The following is a 12,571-nucleotide window of genomic DNA, read 5'->3' on the forward strand; positions in this document are numbered from 1 at the left end:
AGACTCAGAGCAGAACCACAAGTGACAAAAGGCACAGATTGGACACTTGTCTGCTTCCCTCAAGTTTTGATGGGAAATGTAGGCAGCTTGGCGGAATGTTGGACAAGTGACAGTTGAAGAGTCCATTAGACAGCAGTCAGAGAGCGAAGCAGCGAGACCAGGATGCCTACATTTCCCATCAAAACTTGGGGGAAGCAGACAAGTGTCCAATCTGTGCCTTTTGTCACTTGTGGTTCTGCTCTCAGCCATCGGAATACCGTCCCTGGCGGTGCCCTCCTGCCAACGGGTAGGATCGTCGACTGCCCGCCCGTGTGCAGACTCAGCAGTGGCTTCCTCCTTGCGGAACAGCCTGCCCGAGAAGGTCATGCCACAAAACCGAAATGTTCAGGAGGCAGGGCCGGCGCGCCCATTGAGCCAGGTAGGCGGTGGCCTCAGGCGCGGGGTGCCGGAGGGAGCGCTAGAGGAGGCAGAGGGGTGGCAGCGCGCTCCACAAAGCAGCAGCCTCCTATCCCTCCCGCCCCGCGCCGCCGCCGCCAGCACAAGCCCCCAGCCGGGCGCAGCTGCCATGGGCAGGCATCTGCGGCGGCACGGGCAGCCGAGTGGGAGAGCTCATAGGCCGCCCGTTGCAGCGATTGGGCCAGCGGTGGTGCACGCGCTCCGTGATGACATCACATGTGACGTCATCATGCAGGCCAGTGCGTGCACACTTGCGCACATGCGGGGAGGGTGCCCCGCCGGCCAGCCGCGAGCGCCGCAAACTCTTGCGCCACCCCTGTCAGGAGGGCCTTTCCAGGAAGGGGTCAGGTCTGTGGCGGGAGGGGCTGTCCAGGAAGACTCTATGATGGAGCAGGACTGTACCCCACCACTGTGGTCATTGTAAGCATCGCCCACTCTTACGGCATCACTTTCTGTATCGCCTGCCTTAGACGGCTGGTTGTGCGCATTGTTCCCTAACTCTTTAGTCCTAGTCTGACTGAATTATGCATTGTTCATCATGTGCTGTTTGATTGCTTTGCGCTGTACTCCACCTTGAGACTCAGCAAGAAACAGGGCTATAAATAAAAACAAAAGCATTAAAAACAAACTCAAAATTAACCCCCTGTTGGCTGTGGCTCACCTCCCTATTCTGTAGGATCACAGATCTGAATAGTGTGTGAAGCCTCAGGCAAATAAACAATTTGTGTGCAGTCAGACAGTCCCTAGCAGGGGACCGTGGGTGGAGGCTCGGAGACACAGCCGTGGTCCCTGCCCCCATTTCTTCTGCACAACCACCCTGTGGGTAGGTGAGGCTCAAAAAAGATGACTGCCTGAAAGTCACCGCGTGGGCTTCAGATACACAGGAGGCTGGAAGTGGGCCTCATCCAGGCTGGGAACCACCACATCAGAGTGGCTTTCTTTTTAATGCCCCCGAGGGAGGCTGCTTGGAAGGCAACCAGCGTGCCCTCAACCGGCTGGCGTCTCCCTAGGAGAGTTTTGTCCCAAGTTGCTTGGTAAACAAGATGAGAAATTGGAGCGTCTGATTGACATCTTGTAGCCTCAGCCACGGAGTCTCCCGCCAAGGAATCCCAGGGCTGTGTGTCAGTCTCACCTTCTTTCTCACTCTTAGGGAATGTTGGCGTGTGCTTTGGGCCCCATCACACTGGGAACATTTGGAAATGAAGCAATCAATTGCACTCTCTCCCCCCTTATAATCTGGGACCTGATTCTGTCCTTTGGAAACTGGGGTTGATAAAAAGTAGCGTAGAAAAGGATGCTCGGAGCCCCTGCCGCCTCCCCTCCCATTAAATGATCCCCATTGTTGGGGGGATAATAATAGCATACGTTGTAAACCGCTCTGAGTGGGCATTAAGTTGTCCTGAAGGGCGGTATGTAAATCCTATTATAGGTATATTAAAGGTGGCCCATCAAGGGGGCACCATTCCCTCTCCTCCCCCCTCCCCCCACCCCCCATGACAGCTGCAGAGGGAGGCAGCCTTCCCAGGAGCAATGCCGAGGCAGCAGGTTTGGAGCGCTGTCAAGGCTGACCGGTGGGGAGGTGGGGAGGTCTGGCGGAGCAGCGGGCCGAGGAGACGGGAGGGGCTCCTTCGCCAGCCTGCCAACCTGAGTGGGCATGGCCCAGGCCCCCTCCAGGTTAATGGGGTTTCTGCCGGAGCACCTCCTGGCACACCGTGCCCCAGGGGGGAAGCCCCCCACCCCCACTTCCAAATCGAAAGCGTGAAAAGGCCAGCCCGGGGCTTGCTGCTTCACGCGGGAGACGGAAGAAGGCACTGCCCGGCTCCCATCAGTGCAAGCAGGGAGGGGCGCTCCAGAAGCTGACCCCCAAGAAGAGGCAACACCTGGCTGGGCTTCTGTAGGTGAGGGCAGGGCACAGGTGTGTGTGTGCATGTGTAGGATGGCTGGCCTTTTATCAGCTCCCCCGCCTCCGCCCGCGGTTCATGTTTACAAGCGCAAAGATAAAGGGCATCCATGACTGCAGTACCTTCCAAAGTACCTGATTCCTACAAACGTTTATGGATCACGGACAAATTCCAAGGAGGAGACTCTGACATCCCATTTGCAAATTAGAATTTACGGGCTGGTATCATTGCATCAGCTCGGGCTGAAGCAGATACGGCTCCTTTATGGCTTGACACTACTGAGTTATCTCCGTTGATCACTGTTGCAAACAGTCCTTGTGCTTCTCTGGTATTCTGTGGACATTTGCACTGAAATATCATAAGAATTTCCTGTTTAAGGACAGAATCTTTTTCTTTGCAATTTGCTGTGTGTATGTTTTGGTGACATACATTCTGTGCCTGTGACACTGGGCTGCAGGCATGTCAGGGCCTCCTTGAGTAGAGCTGTTAGCCTTTAAGATACCACAAGATACCACAGGAGGCTACGCTTGGAGGCATGTAAAGTAATAACAGGGAAGATGGTGCCTCTGAGCGGGACAGAGTATGCTTTGGTTACTCCTGGGTAACCACAAACCTCTCAAAGGTCTGGACTCGTGGAGAGGTCAGGCCTTCAGGGCAAAGGGGATGACCCTTTGATGCTCCTCTTGTTGTTTGGTCCAGCTGTCTAGCTCCATCATTTTTTGATGGGGTATGGGTCCAACTTACTGAGGAATTACACAATTTTAAAGTTGACAATGAGGACATTGAAATTGTTCAAGATTTTCTATTCCTTGGCTCAGTCATCAACCAAAAGGGAGCCGGCAACGGAGAAATCAGAAGAAGACTGAGACTCGGAAGAGGAGCTGTGAGGGAGCTAGAAAAGATCCTTAAAGATGATAAAGATGACTCTCTTGGAGTGGAGATCAAGATAATCCAAACTAGGGTATTGCCCATTACCATCTATGGATGTGAAAGTTGGACGGTGAAGAAAGCTAACTGGAAGAAAATGGATTCATTTGAAATGTGGTGCTGGAGGAGAGTTTTACGGATACCATAGATGGCCAAAAAGACAAAAGATCAAATCAAGCCTGAATTCTCCCTAGAAGCTAAAATGACAAAACTGAGGCTATCGTACTTTGGTCACATCATGAGGAGACAAGACTCTCTGGAAAAGTTAATAATGCTAGGAAAAGAGGAAGACCTAAAAGGAGATGGCTTGACTCAATAAAAGAAGCCATGTCTTCCAGTTTGCAGGACCTGAGCAAGTCTGTTAATGAGAGGACGTTTTGGAGGTCTTTCATTCATAGGGTCGCCATAGGTCGGAGGCAGCTTGATGGCACATAACACACACACACATGGGTATAAAGAAAGAACCTCCATGCTGGCTTCGATACCCTTCCTGGCGGGCAGCTCAGGGGCACCGGCTGCTCCAGTTTCATGCGGCCCTTTTGTTCTCGGCCTTCTCTGGCTAATCCCAACCGGCTGAACCAGCCCTTGAGGTGTGGCAGTGCCAGGGTGTGCCTCCCGTTGAGCCCTCCACCCCCAAGCAGGCCAATCCCTGTGGGATGCAGGGGTGGGTCAGGTGTCCTGTGCACACGGCATAAAACCCCAAAGCCTGCCGTGCTCGGGCATCACATTGCTCAGCCAGGGGGCATGGCAGGGCGCAAAGGTTTTGCGGCCTTGCTGGCTTTGCTCTCTGGAGTGTGGGCAGAGAGAAGAGGGGTCCAGGAATATCTGCCTGTTATCGAGGTGCCCAATGGCGGCCCATGGGGAGCTTGGGCATGGCCGGAAATGTGCCCCGAAGGGAGCTACGCCACAGGCTTCAGCATCAAGGTAATCCCTCCAAGCCACCCTCAGTGTGGGGCCCCCACTCCTGCCCTTGAATTGGATCCGGGGCCCAGCCTTGGTGATAACTGGCACTCAATGCTGGCCCATGAAGGGAGGGGAGGAGCCATTCTCCACCCCTCCCTGCTGGGCCGCCCGAGAGAGGCCCCCTCACCTTGCTCAGGCAGCCAGCGGCTGGGAGGCAGTGGGGAGGGGCAGGAGGGAGTTGGGCACCGGCACTGTAGCAGGCATCGTGGCAGGCTTGGTTTGGCCCCACAGGAAAATCCAGTTGCAACGGGGCGGGGGGGGGGGGCAGGTTGCCAGGTTCCTATACACTTCTGGTGGGAAGGGGGACCCGGCACTTTCCTTGTCCCTAGCACATGTTTGCTTTTGCGCACACCCTTCCAGCACGCGCTTCTGGAAGTGATGTCATCACGCTGCCCATGGGCATTGCTCCTGCACTTCGCACGGGGCTAATTTTGGCCTGTTTGGGACCAAAACTGGCCCCAGTGAAGCAAGGGAACATGCTTGCGGCCCACTGGGAGCATACCTAGCACACAATTTTCTGGGTCAACTGCTTGTGGCAGGCGATCTCTGGGGGGCTGACCACCTCCCACTGGTCTCCAAGGATCAGCGGGCAACGGGACAAACACCCCAGAGACTGCCTGCCTCTAGCAGGCAACTGGAAAGCCTAAAATGATTGCTTATAGAGCCCCCAGAGTGCCACATCTAACAATGGAAGTAGGCAGCTCGGCACAGGTAGAACCCAGAGGCCGTGGTCCAACAACCCCCCCCCCATTGCCTCCCCAAAGCTGGCTGCTTGAGCAGAGCGAGGGAATCTCTTTCAGGTGGCAGGAGCAGAGAATGGCCTCCCATTGCCCAGGCCTTGTGGAGTTGGCAGCCAATGTGACAAGAAGCTCACGCAGGAGGCCCCTTCAGCCCCAGGAGGGTGGGGTGGGTGGGGGGTCCCTGTCCCACCCATCCGTTGCTCTCGCACCCAGCCTGGTTTGTTCCTGTCCCAGGTGGAACCCTACCAGGGCTTGAGCAATGACGACACAGCACTGAACGGAATTCGGCTGCACTGCACGCAGGGGGGCCGTGGGGACAAACACCAAGACCACACCGTGGAATCGCAGAGTGGCATGTGAGAGCCTAACTTGGGAGTGGGGGGGGGGCTGTTTGTGCGTGCCCACCCTGCTACTTGTTAATGGGTTCATTCGTTGTTCTACACCATTTTCCAGCAACAATTAGCCCCTATATTCAGCAACTGAAAACCAATTTAACACATACCGAAGGAAGTGCTCAGGGAGGGGGGTGACTGCAGCCGCTTCTTCCCCAGGGCTCGCTGCCAGCTGTTGGGAGAAGGAAGCCTTTGACGGGGAGGGGGCACTGCCTTGCCCCCCCTCCATCCACATCAGATGCATCCTAATAGCCATCTCAATGGCTGCAAAGCGACCCTCTGTTTTGCTTGCAAGCCATAGGGTCCGAACATCTCACCCCCTGCCCCCCCCAGCCTCCCCTCCACTGCTGAGTTTCTGCTGAACAGAAATGTGGGCCTCTCCCTGCTTTCTTGTCTTACTGCGCATCTGTATCCTTCCGTGCGCACGCACAGCACTGTCAGGTCGACTGGTGGCCACGACAGCCACCCCACGAAGCCCTTGCCCAGGGGACCTTCCTCCAGTTCTGGCAACGTGAAAGGTCCTCTGAGTGGGGGACGGCACAAAGAAGGTGCCCCCCCCATTGTAGCTGCATGTCTTCTGTTCGGTGTGAGGAAGAGTGCTGCCCCCCCCAAAGATCTGGTCATTAACAGCTATCCAAACAGAAGGAAGACAAATGGGTCGGGAAGGGCTACCCAGAGGCCAGGGATCCTGCGGTACTCTGAAAGGTGCCATGTTCTATACAAGATTACAGACAGGGCTTTGGACGAAACATTTCTGCGCAAAATCTGTTTTACAGATTTGGAATTCTAGACTGAATGCAAACTGTGCTGAAGATTAATGTTAGCGTTCTTCCCATGCACAAAACATTCCTTAACTGGAATAGAATCACAAAGTTGGAAGGGATCTCCAGGGTCATCTAGTCCAACCGTGGCACAATGCAGGAAAGTCACAGTTGCCTCCCCCCCCACCCCCAGTGACCCCTGCTCCATGCCCAGAAGATGGCGAAACACCTCCAGGATCCCTGGACAAACTGGCTGTAACTGTCAGGAAGTTCTTCCTAATGTTTAGCCAAAAACTTTGACTTAATTTCAAGCCATTGGTTCTGGTCCGTCCTTCTGGGGCAGTGGAGAACAACTCTGTGCCATCCTCTATATGACAGCCCTTCAAGTACTTGAAGAGGGCTATCCTACCACCTCTCAGTCGTCTCCTCTCCAGGCTAAACATTCTGAGCAACCTTTCCTCCTAGGACTGGGTCTCCAGACCCCTCACCCTCTTCGTTGCCCTCCTCTGGACACGCTCCAGCTTGTCTCTATTCTTCTGAAATTGCGGTGCCCGAAACTGAACACAGTACTCTAAGTGAGGTCTAACGAGAGCAGAGTAGAGCAATACCATCACTTCTCGTGACCTGGACACTGTGCTTCTGTTGATACGGCCCAAAACTGCATTTGCCTTTTTAGCTGCCATATCACACTGCTGACTCATGTTCAGTGTATGGTCTACCAAGACCCCTAGATCCTTTTTGCACATATTACCACCAAGACAAGCCCCGCCCATCCTATAATTATGCATATGATTTTTCCTGCCTAAATGCAGAACTTTGCATTGATCTCTGTTGAAATTCATTTTGTTTTAGCCCAGTTTTCCAGCCTGTCAAGATCTTCCTGTATCCTGACTCTTTCTTCTACCATATTTGCTACCCCTCCCAATTTAGTATCCTCTGCAAATTTAATAAGCATTCCCTCCATTCCTTCATCCAAATCATTTCTACCCAAATCTAGCCTCGCACAGGGCGGGGCCTACAGACCCCCCTGACCCCCCCCCAGCCTTGAACGAGGAGGCCTCAAAGACTCCTTAGCCTTCACTTCACCTTATTTCGCAACTCTGCTCTTCCACTGCATCACATCGCATTGCATGTGTTGCTGAGCAATGCTGGAGCATGGACTGCCACTGCACAGCCTGTGTGTGTGTTTGTGTTTGTGTGAGACAAACTGCATGTGGCAGGATGGGCTGAGCTAGGCTCTCCCCTCCCCTCGGCGCCCCTGCCCTCTGCCTAAGCCGGCTCTCACCCCATCTCTCTCTTTCCCTCCAGGTGGGGGAAATGGTTGGATCCCATCTGGTGCCCCCCAGGCGGGTATCTGGAGAGGTTCTCATTGCGAGTAGAGAAGACCCGGAGCGGATTAAAGGACGACATGGGGGCCACCAGCATCCGTTTTGCGTGCTCGGGGGGAGAGAACCTGGAGGGCCATGGCTTGGCTTGGGGGGAGTATGGAGTGTGGAGCCCACGCTGCAAGAAGGGCATGTGTGGGATCCAGACCAAGCAGGAGCCGCCCCGTGGATCCCTGCGGGATGACACGGCTCTCAACGATGTCCGCTTCTTTTGTTGCAACCACTGAGACCCCCCCACCCCACCCCGTGGAGGGATGAAGCACACCCCCAGCTCCCTTTCCTGACCCCCCTTCCTCCACCCAGGGGAAATGCGGTGAGCAACATGGGCCCAGCCCCCCCCCGTAGGTCTGGCCAAGGATTTCCTGCTGGGGGACCCCTCCCCCCAGCCTCGTTTGCAAGAGTCCTTTTATTCCCTGCTCAGCCTGCCCCCCCATCGGGGGGGGGGCACCCGCACTCCTGTTTCCAAGTTGCTTCTGCCTGTTCAGTCCCCCCCGCCCCGAGGCCTCCCCTCACCCTCCACAGCCTCTTTTGAGTGCCTCGGGACACGGAAACAGCCCCGGGACACTCTCAGCACCCCACGTGGGTTATCTCAGGCTCTTACCCGCAGGGCTGGCGTCAGCCTGCCCTGAGTGGGGCAGTTGCCAGTGCCCAGGGCTCCTGGTGGGGGCCACTGCCACCGACTCCCGTGGGCATGTTTCCCTCCTGCCACCTGTCTGCATGCCCTTCCCCATCAATTGCCTTGAAGTGCTCCCCAACCCGTGATTCCAGCCGCCCGGTGTCCTTGGCAAAGGGGCATGTGGGTGGCATAACATGGTAGCACTTGGGGAAAGGGTGTGCAGGGCAGCTGAGCATGGGTGAGGGGAAGCCCCGGGCATAGGAGACAGAGGCACAGGCACGTGGGGGGGGGGAGGCTGCAGGTGTGGGGGTGCAAAGGGAGGCATGAGTGGGGCCCGGTGGTGGGCAGACAGGGGCCTGGGCACAGTCTGCCCCCCAAAACCTGGCACCAGCCCAGCTCACCCGGGAATATGAAAGGCTTTTCCCCATGTAGCCAAGGTACCTCCACCCATTCCCTGGGGGACAGACTCAGATCCTCACCCCCAATTTCTTCCCCGCAGGACTTCCATTCCCTCCCTCCAAGCCCCACTGCACGGTGATCTCTGTCATCACAACCAGAGCTTTATTTTGTCTGCAACAATTTGTCCAATAAACATTCGATCATGCAACGCAAACGCAGTGCAGCCACCAACAGAAGTGGAGACTTGCTGGGAACGGGAGGAGCTTGAAAGGAGTGTTCGCCTTGGTGGTGGTGGTGGTGGTGGTGGTGGTGGTCCTAAAGAAGGCATTCGCATCCCCCACAGACTCACAGGCCTTCGCCCTGCCAGGAAAACCCATGGGAGCCGTCAGGGGTGCAGAAGTCACACGGTTACATGGGCCAGAATCCACCCTGACTCAAAGGGAGGTGGTACAGGCTGACCCCAGGCCCCGGCCCTCCCAGAGTTTGGCATCCCGGGGGCGTCCTGAAACATGCCACCTTGTCAACACAGTCCAAGGAAGCCCTCCCTAGGGCCTGGAGCGGGCTCAGCCAGAGCAAGAGGGAGTGGGAGCGAGGGAGGGAGGGAGGGAGAGCACCCTGGCCGTGGGGCCCACTCCTTCCTTCCGCCCCCCTGTTGCCCCACAGCACGTAAAGCATGATGGGCCATTCGTGCCGCACTGAAGTTCTGGGCCTGGCATAAGAATCACAGCTCTTGGGAGGTGACCCAGACATCTGCCCCTCTCGGCAGCTTGGCACTCATTGCCCAGGACTCCACCACCAGGCTGGCTCTGCTCAGAGCTACAACCACAAACACACACTGAGAGCTGAGAACTGGTAGTGGGGCATGGATGTGTAGGCCACACGAGGCTCCACACCTTATGTTATGTTCCCCACAACAGAGCAGGTAAAAACTGGCTGCCACCTTCTCTTGTCAATTGCCTGTGAGCTCAGCTGAACTGCTTCAGTGTCACAGAATGTTCACAAACATTATAACTTCTTAGAGGGAAACAATCAGAAGTAGTATTGTATAGCAACAGAGGGCTAGGTTCCATCCCTTGCCCTACCTTGGTGGACTGTTGTGTCCGTTTCCCTGGCTCTGTTTGCCCTTTCTGGATATCCTCCTAGCTTCTGGTGGGGAACCCTTGTCCAGCGGTCCTCCCCCTTCACCCCACCCCTCCCCCTTGTCTTTCCAGGGCCTCCACCTCACAGAGATGTCCCCCCCCCGCTATACTCCAAGCAGCCCCTCCCATGGGAGCCGTACCTCACGGTCAGCTGCTTTGCGGCAGTCCCCGCACACCGTCCCCAGGAGACCATTCACCACTTGGATGCCGCACAGCACCATCTCTAGGGCACCCAGCACCAGCAGAATGGAGAAGAGAACGATGTTCCAGAGGACCACGTTGGGGGGGTTCACACATTGCTCCCAGAGAGTCTGGTTGCTCAGGTAGCTCTGGCTGTGTGCAGGAGGGAGGAGAAGAGATGCCTTCACTAGATCCTGGCGCCCTGGCACATCCCGCCCCCTGCGCCCCCCCCCCCGCATCAGCCATGCAGGACATTTACTTCTAGGGTGGAGAGGAGCGAGTTGGTGGACCTGCTGCGGCACAGTGGCCAAGAGGTCTGGCTGTGAGTCAGCACTCTGCTGGTTCGAATCCCACCACCTCCCTGAGCTCAGCAGGCGGCCTTGGCTCAGCCCCTCCTCTTCCTCGCGTCAGCCTCTCCTTGCTCTGAGTGGGGCAGGGACCTGTCCAGAGGAGCGGGATATAAGCGCAGCTTCCTGTGCTGAGCCTGGGCACTGCGGGGGGCGGGGGGCGGGCTGTGACCCGCGGCTCCGGCCCAGAGCCAGGGATCAGCGGGGCCGCGGAGACCAGCTGGAAGGCGCCCGTCCTGCGGGCTGCGCCCTCACCCGAGCTCCTTGAAGGGCGACCTCCACGCGCCATCTGCCGTCTCACACAAGGGCCCCTCGGCCAGGCCTGTCGAGGACACCGTCAGGCAGTAGAAGCCGCCCAGGGCCCCGAAGGCGGAGCAGAAAACCGAGCGCAGCATCTGCCGGGAAAGGAGAGCGGGCTCGTCACGCGGCCCTCCCGCCGGCCCCTCCCCGGGCCTGAAAGCGGCGGCGTCTGGAGAGCGCTTCTGCCGGCTGGGCCACCGCAGCCAGCCCCGCGGGTGGGCAAGGCACTTGTGTACCCGGAGCGCACCTCTGCAACGCGGCGGGCAGCCAGGCCTTGTGGGGGGGGGGGGAGCGGCCGGGACCTCCCTCTGGCGCCTCCACCCCTCCTCTTCCCCCAGTACGGGGCAGGCGCCCGGCGCGCAGCCGGTCCGGGGTGGCTGTTTGGAAGGTCACGGTGGAACCCGCCTCCCCCCCCCCGCCATCCGCGTCTTCTGCGCCTTATTTCTCAGCGCCCCGCAGCGCTCCTCCGCGGCGGGATCCTGCCCGGGCCCCTGCCCGGGCCCCTCCAGAGCCCGCCCATTGCGCCCCCCGTCCTACCCGGCACCGGTTCCCGCAGCAGCCGTAGCCGCAGCAGCCCTTCCCTCCGGCCCGCACCACCGAGCAGCCGGCGCACAGAACCTGCGGGGGAGAAGAGGGTCAGAGGCGCCGGGAGGCGGCGAGGGAGACCCCTCGGCCGGTCATTCCCCGCCAGCAAACAGCCCCGAAGTCCGCCTCGACGGCTTCTGCGGCCAGAGGGCGCCTCGGGGCCGTTTCCGTCCCTCCCCGCTCCCGCTATAGTGTCTGTTATCCTCGGGGTGGGGGGAGTTGCTCCGTGCTCGAGGGGAGGGCGGCCGGGAGCCTAGCCCGGAGAAGAGGGAGGGCGGCCGGGGCGAGGGCGGCCCGGGATCCACAGGGAGGCCCGGCTGGGTCGTCCGTCCCGTTGAACGTCCATGGCGGCGGGTGCCCCAGCAAGACCCGGGGAGCGAAGCGGCGCCAGGTGCGGGACGGCAGAAGGACGGGGAGGGGCGCCGAGGAGGCCAAGCCGCCCGTGGCCAGCGCCCAGGCCCAGGCGCGGGAGGGCAGCAGCCCCTTCCCTCCCGCCCCCGGCAGCCGCGGGGCTCTCACCATCAGGCCCCCGCCCAGGAGCCCGCCCAGCAGCCAGACTTGCAAGGTGATGTGGGCCGTCCAGCCCCGCTCGCAGTTGGGGAACATCAGGAGGAGGTTGGCGACCACGCAGGCCGCGGCCATGGCGAGCAGGGAGAGCCCCACCAGGCGCGAACACTTGCCCGTGCACATGGCGGCGGCGATTGCGGGCCGGGCGCGGAGGCCTCCCTTGGCCTGGCTGCCTCTGCTGATAAGGCGGGCAAAGGGCTGGAAGAGCGGGCAGGGCATGCCCCCCCCCGGCTGTTCCTCCTCCCCCCCAGGCCCGGCCAAGGCGGAGAGGCTGCGAGGCCATCCCGTGGCCCTGAGTCCCGCACCCCCTCCTAGGCCAGCGTCTTCCAGACTGGCTGCCTTCGCTTTCTACCTCTGCAGGGCAGCTGCCTGGATCCCAAAGGGCAGGGAAATGAGGGGACCCGCCGGAGACTGGAGCAAGGGCGGCTCTGTCCCGACCTCAGGCTCACCCCTGACCAGGCCAGCCACCTTGGGTAGTGCCTCCTTAAGACACTCCCCCCCCTCCCCGCCCCAGCTGATGGGCTCTTACAGAATATTTATCAATATTCCAATTGCTTGAGGGGTTACCAGCCTGGGGGTGAGCCGGGAGGTCTCCAGGCCACAGAGATCAGTTCTCCTGGAGGAAATGGCCGCTTTGGTGGGAGAACTTGGTGGTGCTCTATAGAGTCATGGGGACTTGGGAGTCCTAGAGTGGGAGCGCACCCTGCCGAGCTTCCTCTCCTCTCCAGACTCCGCCCTCCCCAAAGCTCCATGAATTTTCTGAGCTGGAGTTGGCAACCAAAGCTGGACATGGAATGTGGCGAGTCAGTGCACCTTCCGTGAAGGAAGTGGGAAGTGAGTTTGCCTGGGGGAAGGAGTCTTGCCCGCAGGAGTATACGTGTGCTACTGATGGGCAAAGGGCAGTGCAGGAGGG

At 58.7% G+C, this 12,571-nt stretch overlaps 2 protein-coding genes across 2 annotated transcripts; one reads left to right on the forward strand and one right to left on the reverse strand.

The window, feature by feature from the left end:
• The first annotated feature begins 4,046 nt into the window (after positions 1-4,046).
• Positions 4,047-8,409, forward strand: VMO1 (vitelline membrane outer layer 1 homolog). The gene is made up of 3 exons (XM_054995298.1): positions 4,047-4,208; positions 5,222-5,343; positions 7,449-8,409. The coding sequence occupies exons 1-3, from the start codon at positions 4,167-4,169 to the stop codon at positions 7,750-7,752; spliced, it is 468 nt and encodes a 155-aa protein (XP_054851273.1). The 5' UTR covers positions 4,047-4,166; the 3' UTR covers positions 7,753-8,409.
• Positions 8,410-8,831: 422 nt separating this feature from the next.
• TM4SF5 (transmembrane 4 L six family member 5) lies at positions 8,832-11,840 on the reverse strand. The gene is made up of 5 exons (XM_054994731.1): positions 11,611-11,840; positions 11,044-11,124; positions 10,462-10,601; positions 9,820-10,012; positions 8,832-8,900 (listed from the first exon to the last, which is right to left on the reverse strand). The coding sequence occupies exons 1-5, from the start codon at positions 11,779-11,781 to the stop codon at positions 8,886-8,888; spliced, it is 600 nt and encodes a 199-aa protein (XP_054850706.1). The 5' UTR covers positions 11,782-11,840; the 3' UTR covers positions 8,832-8,885.
• Between the last annotated feature and the right edge of the window lie 731 nt (positions 11,841-12,571).

Source organism: Eublepharis macularius, chromosome 12, assembly GCF_028583425.1.
Source record: "Eublepharis macularius isolate TG4126 chromosome 12, MPM_Emac_v1.0, whole genome shotgun sequence".
Taxonomy (NCBI): domain Eukaryota; kingdom Metazoa; phylum Chordata; class Lepidosauria; order Squamata; family Eublepharidae; genus Eublepharis; species Eublepharis macularius.

Excerpts from the sequence above, each read along its gene's own strand:
- TM4SF5 (XM_054994731.1), bottom strand. The coding sequence starts at position 11,781 with ATGTGCACGGGCAAGTGTTCGCGCCTGGTGGGGCTCTCCCTGCTCGCC. Across the intron at positions 11,125-11,610 it reads TCCTGGGCGGGGGCCTGATG|GTTCTGTGCGCCGGCTGCTC; the intron begins GTGAGAGCCCCG and ends TCTCCCCCGCAG. Across the intron at positions 10,602-11,043 it reads GCTGCGGGAACCGGTGCCGG|ATGCTGCGCTCGGTTTTCTG; the intron begins GTAGGACGGGGG and ends CTTTCCCGGCAG.
- VMO1 (XM_054995298.1), top strand. The coding sequence starts at position 4,167 with ATGTGCCCCGAAGGGAGCTACGCCACAGGCTTCAGCATCAAG. Across the intron at positions 4,209-5,221 it reads CCACAGGCTTCAGCATCAAG|GTGGAACCCTACCAGGGCTT; the intron begins GTAATCCCTCCA and ends TTCCTGTCCCAG. Across the intron at positions 5,344-7,448 it reads GTGGAATCGCAGAGTGGCAT|GTGGGGGAAATGGTTGGATC; the intron begins GTGAGAGCCTAA and ends CTTTCCCTCCAG.